This window comes from Psammomys obesus, unplaced genomic scaffold, assembly GCF_907164565.1.
Source record: "Psammomys obesus unplaced genomic scaffold, mPsaObe1.curated_primary_1811, whole genome shotgun sequence".
NCBI lineage: Eukaryota > Metazoa > Chordata > Mammalia > Rodentia > Muridae > Psammomys > Psammomys obesus.
Genome location: NW_026596085.1, coordinates 2,735,371 through 2,744,133, shown reverse-complemented (window position 1 = coordinate 2,744,133; position 8,763 = coordinate 2,735,371). Strand labels below are relative to the sequence as shown.

The following is an 8,763-nucleotide window of genomic DNA, read 5'->3' as shown; positions in this document are numbered from 1 at the left end:
TACTCTGGACTCAACTGCACCTTTGAGAAGACATGGCCCCTGCCTGCACCCTTTTCCTGGCTGTCTCCCCACCAAGTCTACAGGGTGGCTCTAATACTCACCGAGAAACATCAAGTCCTAACCTTCCAGAATCTCCAAAGGCACTGGCTCTGTTTACCCTCAGGCGCTGGACCTGATGCCAGCTGTCCTAGTCAGGGTTTCTGTCGCTGAAACAAAACACCATGACCAAAAAGCAACTTGGGGAGGAAAGGGTTTATTTCGCTTACACTTCCCACAGTACTGTTCATCACTGAGGGAAGTCAGGACAGGAACTCAGACATGGCAGGAACCTGCAGGCAGGAGCCGATGCAGGGGCCTCGGAGGGGGCTGCTGACTGGCTTGCTTCATGTGGCTTGTTACAGAACCCAGGACCACCAGCCCCGATATGGCACCACCCACAATGGGCTGGGCCCTTTTCAATAAATCACTAATTGAGGCAATGCCTCACAGCCAGATCTTTTGGAAACATTGTCTCACTTGAAATCCGCTCTTCTCAGATCACTCTAGTTTGTGTGTCAAGCTGACGTAGGAGCAGCCAGCACACCAGCCGGGAGCAGCACAAAACAAACGCTGCCGGGTTGCACCACGTGGACCTTCACTGCACGCCTGCATCCTGGAGCTGAGGTAGTTCTCCAACACACAAGCGGAAATCAGTCAAGTCTAGATTAAGCTCTCTCAAAGGTGACAGTCAAAAATAATATCGGGGCCAAAGTTGCATGTAGTTCAGCGGTAAAGTGTTTCCCTAGCAAGTGTGAGTCTGTTAATCGGATGCCCAATGGCATTTTTTTTAAGGAAATAAATATGTAAAGCCTATTTACACTTAAAAAAAGCTTTAAGTTGGGGTTTAAGACCATGACTTGTTCGTTCTGGAACTCTCTCTCTACTTATGCCTGTTCCTTACCTCTTACTGAAAAAACGATGAGCAAATGAATGTTTTATTGACTTCCGCGTCACTTCAGCTCAATTCAGAATAACTCAGTCTCTGTGCTTGTTATTTATATATTAACTACATTAAAATACTGTTAAGTCTTCCCTGGTCAAATAATTAAAAGTTTATTTAATGGAGAGATGGCTCAGTGGTTAAGAGCACTGGCTGCTCTTGCAAAGGACCCAGCTTCAAATCCCAGCACCCCCACAGCGGTTTACAGCTGTCTGTAATTCCAGTTCCAAGGGATCTGACACCCTCTCACAGACATATATAAAGGCAAAAAACAAAATGTAAAAAAAAAAAAAAATTGTTTTTTAAAAGTTTATTTTAGACAGTTTTTCACCCAAGTAAGATTTTATACCAGAATTATTTCTGTTTTGACAAACTGTTAAAAAATACATTATATGTGAAGCTGGAGAGAGGGCTCAGTGAGTAAGAGATCAAGCTTGGGTTCAATTCCCAGAACCCACATGGCAGCTCGAAACCACCTGTAGCCTCAGGCCCAACACCCTCTTTGTCCTCCTTGGGCACCAAGCAACGAAGCAGAGAACAGACATACGTGCAGGCAAAACACCATGTCCATAAACTAAAAAGGGAAAGAATTTAAAGTTTGAAAATATGTGTTCTGTGAGTGTTTCTTTTAATACATGATATTCTTGAAATGAAATTCAAGGCTCAATAACTTCTTCGGGGCAGAAAAATAAAAAAATCCTTGGGACTAAGGTTTAGTTAGTCAAGTACAGTGCTTGCCCTGGGGGCAACTTCAGCAAAGCCCTGGGTGCTGTCCCCTGCACCACAGAAAGCCAGGCATGGGGGCACATGTCAGCCAGAAGTTCAAGGCCTTCCTCAGCTACAGAGTGAGTTCAAGGCCGTCCTGGGATATTTGAGACTCTAGCTCAAGAAAACAAAAAGAGTAAATGGCGAAAACTCAGTGTGCACTAGAAAATGGCATGGGATCTGTAAGGTGCCACAGCTCTGCTCCCTGGACAACAACCAGCGGGCACTCTGAGCCCCATGCTGCTCATGCCCGTGAAGAAAATTTCTGTCTTTCTGGCCGAGTCTTTTCTCTAAGTCCACTCCTTTCCTCCTCTTCTCCACCACCCGAGTCTAATAAGACTTGAGTTCTTGGCTTTAAATAATTATTTTAGACTGTAGGTTCAAATATTGTCCTTCAGGCCATCCCCTGTGCCTTCAATCGCAACTTCTCAGAAAACTGATGCCAAGCTCGGCTTCAGGCTGAGACTTCAGGGAGCCTGGCACTGGCCCAGTTTCCCTTGGGTACCTGCCTGAGCACAGACAGCCTTCTCATTGGTTCTGTTAGGTGAATTTTTCTTCTCCTTAAATAGCACTTCTCCAAGAATATTCAGACTCATTGAAGAACTGGAGGAGATCAGGTGCAGCACCCAAAATTGCTGGAGGAGGCTTGGAAGTGATGCATGCCTGTTGTTCCAAATACAAGCGGCTCCACAGAAAATGCCGTGTCTTTCCCTCCGGGGTCCTGCATCGCAGAACGGCACTCTAGGTTGAGATGCTAGAATAACCGTGGTTCTCCAAGGTAACCAACGGTTTCCAGGTTTATAGTATTCAAGCCTCCTGTGCTCCAAGAGAGAGCCTGGGTTCTGTGCAGAGAGGCACACTCCTAGGCTTGGGATTACTCCATGGGAAGATTTCTTTTTTCTCGTGAAATGTCTATTGGGATGAGAAAGACAGAACACATACAGCTGCTTCCTCCAAGTGAAGCCAAGAGAATGGTAAGGTGACAGTCTCTGATCTTCCTGGGTCCCCCTGTTTGTTTGTGTGTTTTAAATCTGCTGCTAACTGCCCCCCTTTTCTGCACCCCTCTCTTACTACTTTACAACTCATTCTGTTCGTTCTGCATTTCTGAGCATCATTCATTCCTAAGCTAGAGATAGCACTTTCTCTCTCCTGGCAGACCATCTCCTCATCATGGGAACCAAAGGTCCCTGTGTTTCCTAAAGGTCTGTTTATTCTGGTTCTTAGATGCCTTTTCAGACAAGTCTTCATTCACTCACTGCTGACCACCAAGGACAGTAATTCCTTAAAGACTCTCTTAAGGACAGTAATGCAGGCACCCTTTCCCTCCAAAGTGTGCCAAAGATTAAAGGAAGCAGACCCTGGAATGCAGTATATGTACAGAAGTGGATGCTGTGCTGTTGGGCGTCTCATTTCCCCAGACCTCCAGCTAGGGGACTGCACTACCGTTTTGCTGTTACTGAAGCCGTCCTCAAATCCTCTCACCACAGGCACACTGGAAACAGTGTGAGTGAGAACAGAAGAGGACAATTCAGAAAGCAACCTTTCCTGCTGCCAGCCCTGCTGTCCACTCCCGTGCCCATTCCCCATGTGCCTGCAGTCCAAATGTTAGTCCTCAGCCCCAGGACCCTCCCAACACCCCCCTACCTGCCCCTCACTCACTTCTTTATCCAATATTAGCTTCAAGCAAACTAGTGTGAGAAAGCCATTTTGTGCCCTGCATCCTTGTAATAACTTGAAAACCAAATGAGAGAAGTGGCTTCTAACTTCTCATACGAGATGTGGCTATAGAGATGGACAGGAAAAGGTCCTTCAGAGACAGAGACACCCGGGTGTCCTTGACGCAAAAGCCTGAAGCTCCTATCCTACACTGAGGCCCCTTTAAAAAGAAACAGAGCAGAAGAGCTTTTCAGGGAAGCTTATGTACAGACACCTTAAAATAGCCAATCTTTGCAGAAAAAAATGTCTCCCACTTGGCAAGCTTACATAGATGTCAAAGTGTTTGTTTTCAGCGGTGTTTACTGTTTCGTCTGCGCAGAATCCTCAGAAGTGACTTCTCCGGCTGCATGTGTTTCCGCATGACTGGATCTGAGCTGTCCACCTCCCTCGTCCCACAAAGGTCGGTGTTTATCCAGGCAGACAGGTGACCTAGACCTGGACCTGAGATTAGCTGGAGCTTGGGTGCTAGAGCTGCTAATATACCAGAATTTAAGTTTGTCTTAATGAGTTATCACCTGTTTAAAGATTCCTGGCAAGGACAGAAGGCTTGGGATTGCTGCCCGAATAAGCAAGATAAAACACTTTTTTTTTTTTTTAATACAGAAGACTACCATAGAAGCTGACTGCAGAAACCAAGCAGAGAAGGAATATTGGGGAATTAGACTGCAAGGGGCACGTGCACAGGATCTTTACCCAGGATGATGACTTACTACACGGCCCTAATGGGGTTTTAATTCTGTCTAGTCTCACCGTTACCATGATTATTGTGCTCTTGGACCTCTAGGACACAAAGTTTAGGTAGGAAATTTTTAAGATAAAATAACAGGAGTATTATGGAGATGTGATGGAATTAGAGAAGAAAACATTGACAACCTGATTGCAAACAGTACTCTGAGCTAATGGCTGTACTGTTTGGAGCCTCTCCAAAACGGAGGGCATCAGAGGAAGCTGCAGTGATTGAAGGCTGCTCTCGGTTGATGAGAGCATGCCTGAAATTCTGCAGCGTTGACAAGGTGGGGATACTTCTGCAGGCATGAGTGCTGTCGAGGGGTTCGAGGGTCAGGTGACCCTGAAACCAGACAAAGGCTCTTGTCCAAAGCATGCGCAGAGTGGGGGCTTCCACACCAGTGCAAGAGGCATGGCCTGAGACTGACAGGGAAGGAGCAGTGATGGTGCCAAAGGGAAGTGATGTTTTGGGACAGTTGTAATCGCTGTGATCCAAGCTGAGCTGACAGCCAAAGCAAAGTTGTGCCACCAATTGTTCTTTTCCATGTTGCCAAGCTGACATTACAAAATAGCCCTGGTCACCAAAATTCTAACAGGAAAAAGCAGGGACAAAACTCTGTATCCTAAGGATAAGAATTTCCTAGCCATTCTTACAGAGTTCCTTTGAAACCAGCTGGGGCAGTGATTGAGAAAGCCTTCCGTGTGAGATGCTACTCAAGTTAATTGAGGTCACTTAACTTCCATGCACACCAGCTGCTCTGGCTTTTCTGGGTCTCTCTTTCTCTCCATAGAACTTTAATTTATATTTTATGATTGCATTGTCATAAAAAGAACTAAAATTAGTCTCATTACACCCATTGTTTCCTTCTTTTTTTTTTAGAAATTTGTACCTAATATTAGTCTAGTAATGAATGCATATATAGCCCAGGGTGGCCATGAATTCAAAGCAATCCTCCTGCCTTAGCTTAGCTTCTAAAGTGCTAAGATCTAAGTCTTCACCACCACACCCAGCTTCTTCTAATCTTGTAGAAATACAGTTTCACCTGCCACCTAAAGGTTGTGACCCCAGGCACCGTGTCCACCGTACCGAATGGAGTCAGCCCCAGTAAGGAGCCATTGAATGACTCTGAACAAAAGATTGAAGGAGGGAAGGAGGGAGAGGCACTGGTCTCTGCAAATAAATACTATTCAGGTTTCAATTTCCGAACTGTGTAAAGAGTGCAACAGAATCTAAGACAAGGAGTAAATGCACGATCTGGACTCACTCATTTTTCCTGTAAATGTCAATGAGGAATGGAGAGAATTCCCTTGAAGCTAACAAAACAGGATTGGAAACTTTCACTGAGATACAGGGGAGGGCAGCTCTGAGGTGCCTGGGCAGAGACCAGGCAAAGCAGAGGGACCTGCTAGACGGGACCCCTAAGGACACAGTCACAACCATTAGAGATGTCACCTCTTTCTACTTTATTCCAAGGGAGTGATCGCAAATGGCCTGGCGCAACCACAGCGCCATCACAGAGTTCGTTCTCACCGGGCTCTCTGACGACCCCCCGATCGAGGCTCTACTCTTCGCGCTCTTCCTGGGCATCTACGTCCTCACCATGACGGGGAACCTGCTGCTGCTGCTGGTGATCAGGGCCGACTCCCACCTCCACACCCCCATGTACTTCTTCCTGAGCAACCTGTCGTTCCTGGATCTCTGCTTCTCGTCCGTCACAGTACCGAAGCTGCTGAAGGACCTCCTGTCGGTGAAGAAGCGCATCTCTGTGGAGGGCTGCCTGGCTCAGGTCTTCTTCGTGTTCATCACTGCGGGGACTGAAGCCTTTCTTCTTTCAATGATGGCTTATGACCGCTACGCTGCCGTCTGCCACCCATTGCGCTATGGCCAGATAATGAGCAATGAGCTCTGTCTGAAGCTCGTTCTGCTCTCATGGGGCCTGGCCTCTCTCAATTCAGTAGTCATTGTGCTCTTGGCTGTGAACCTGGACTTCTGTGAGGCCTACACCATACACCACTATATCTGTGAGCTGCCTTCTCTCTTTCCTCTGTCTTGCTCTGACATCTCCATCAATGTTGACATCTTGATCTGCTCCACCTTGTTGCATGGGCTCGGAACCTTTCTCCCAATCTTCTTTTCTTATGCCCGAATTGTATCCACCATCCTGAACATGAAATCCACCACAGGGAGGAGCAAGGCATTTAACACTTGCTCTTCTCACATCATAGCGGTGGTCCTGTTTTTTGGGTCAGGCTTGGTTCGTTATCTCATGCCCACGTCTGGTTCTTCCCTTGACATGCTCTCTTCCTTGCAGTACAGCGCAGTCACCCCCATGCTGAATCCTCTCATCTACAGCCTGAAGAACCAGGAGGTGAAGGCAGCTGTGAAAAGGACATTAGGGAAATGCCTGCAGTACTTGGAGTGAGGGCTAAGATACAGAAGGGTGGGGAAGGAGTCAGCATTGCCAAGCACTTGAACTTCAAGTAGAGTTTTAGACCACTGACTTAAAGGGAGGCCTGTGGCACTCTTTCTGGCTGGACTGGCCATGAAAAAAAGTATATATGACTGTATTTAGATAAAGTTTATACCTAAAGGTATGACCTGCCTTAGCTTTGTTCTCTAACATTTCTATGACTTACTTCCTAAGTTACATAGTTAGGAGTTATAACCTCTGAAATGGTATCTTACTTTTTATTGATTTTTCTCTCATACATTCTATCCTGACCTCAGTTCCTCCTCCCTTCTCTCCTCTCAGTCCTTCACCCCCACCTCCCTTCTCCCACATTCCAACCTCCCCACCTCTGTCTCTCTTCAGAGAAGAACGGGCCCCCATACACATCAACTGAGCATGGCTTATCAAGTCACAGGAAGACTAGGCACCTCCCCTCAGATTAAGGCTGGAGATTAGGTGGGAAATGGTCCCAAAAATAGGCAAAAGAGTCAGAGACATCCCCTCATCCCACATACAACATTTTCTGATCATATCCATCCCCCACTCCTTGGGACTTCTTCAACACCCACATCCACCTTCCCTTCCTCTCCCCAACTTCATCTTCTTTTCTATTTAATATATTTTTTCTTTTATTTATTTCTTTTTTATATGAATCACAGGTTATTTACTTTGTATCCCAGATGTAGCCCCCTCCCAATCTCACCCTCCCTTCCTCATCTTCTCCCTGCCCCTTTCCAAGTCCACTAATAGGGGAGGACCTCCTCCCCTTCCATCTGACCCTAGCTTATCAAGTCTCTTCAGGCCTGGCTGCAATGTCTTCTTCTGTGGCCTAGTAAGGCTGCTCCTCCCTTGGGGGGGGGGGGGGGGTCGAAGAGCTCGCCGTTGAATTCATCTATTTAATATTTTTAAGAATTTCATGCTGAATTTATATCATTCCACCCCTCTTCTCCACCCTCCATCTTCTCACATGTTCCCCATCTAAAATTCATGACCTTGTCTTCTATAGTCATGTGTGTGTGCATGTGTATATGTTGGGGGATGCGTGTTATAAAACATACTGAGTCCATTTAGTGTTGTTCACATGTTCATGTGTTTCGGATGACCACTCTTCAGAGGGTTCCCCTCTGGAGAAAGCTGATTCTCCCTTCTCACCAGCCACTGACTGCTTATAGCACACCATCTAAGGCTGGGCCTTGTGAAATGGTCCCATGTGCGTTAGTATGTTAACTGACGTTGTCATCGAGCAGATCTTGTTTAGGCGACAATATGGTTGAGATTCCATGAGTATATCATCTCAGCCGTGTCTAGAAGACCCTATTTCACTGCTGACATCTAGGTCCTCTGCCTCTTTTCCTCTGTCTTCCATGATGCTCCCTGAGCCTTAGGTGTAGGGGTTACATTGTAGATGGATTATTTGGGGACAGATGCCCCACGCTATTCTCTGGCCAGTTTGGATTTCTATAATCTATGTGGCTCAGGGACTGACCTAACCAGGGTAACAAGGGAGTGGAGAAACCAAAGCCACAGACACCCTGTGCTGGCTACTTTTATGTCAACTTGACCCAAGTTACAGTTATCTGAAAGGAGGGAACCTCAACTGAGAAATGCCTCCATTATGCACAGAGGTGAGACATTTTCTTAAATCATTGATTGATGTGAGACCTTTGTAGGTGGAGCCCCCTGCCCTGGCTGCCCTGGATGCTATACAGAAGAAGGCTGAGCAAGCATAATGAGCAAGTGAGTAAGCAGCACCCTCATGGCCTCTGCGTCAGCTCCTGCCTCCAGGTTCCTGCCCTGTTTGTATTTCTGCCCTGACTTCCCTCCGTGATGGACTGTCACCTGGAAGTGTAAACTGAATAAACTTTCTCCCAAGTTTCTTTGGTCACAATGTTTTATCACAGTAATAGTAACCCTAAGTAGGACACACAGCTACAGAGAAGCTGGGATGAGGCAGGCCTTGCATTTTGGTGGAGATGCAGCAGCAGCACCTGGAAACATTTTCTTTTATACAGCTGAATCCCAGAGGCAGGTGTAGCTAATCTCCATTGGGTATCTCTTCATAGAGAAGCCTCAGGCTGGAAACAGCCAGGAGGAGGAGCTATGTTTGATAGTTTGTTTCCACACACA

The 8,763-nt window shown here is 46.6% G+C and overlaps 1 protein-coding gene across 1 annotated transcript; it reads left to right on the top strand.

Annotated features, from left to right (window-relative positions):
• The first annotated feature begins 5,673 nt into the window (after positions 1 to 5,673).
• Positions 5,674 to 6,609, top strand: LOC129691201 (olfactory receptor 8S1-like). The gene has a single exon (XM_055627241.1). The coding sequence runs from the start codon at positions 5,674 to 5,676 to the stop codon at positions 6,607 to 6,609; it is 936 nt and encodes a 311-aa protein (XP_055483216.1).
• The last annotated feature ends 2,154 nt before the right edge of the window (positions 6,610 to 8,763 follow it).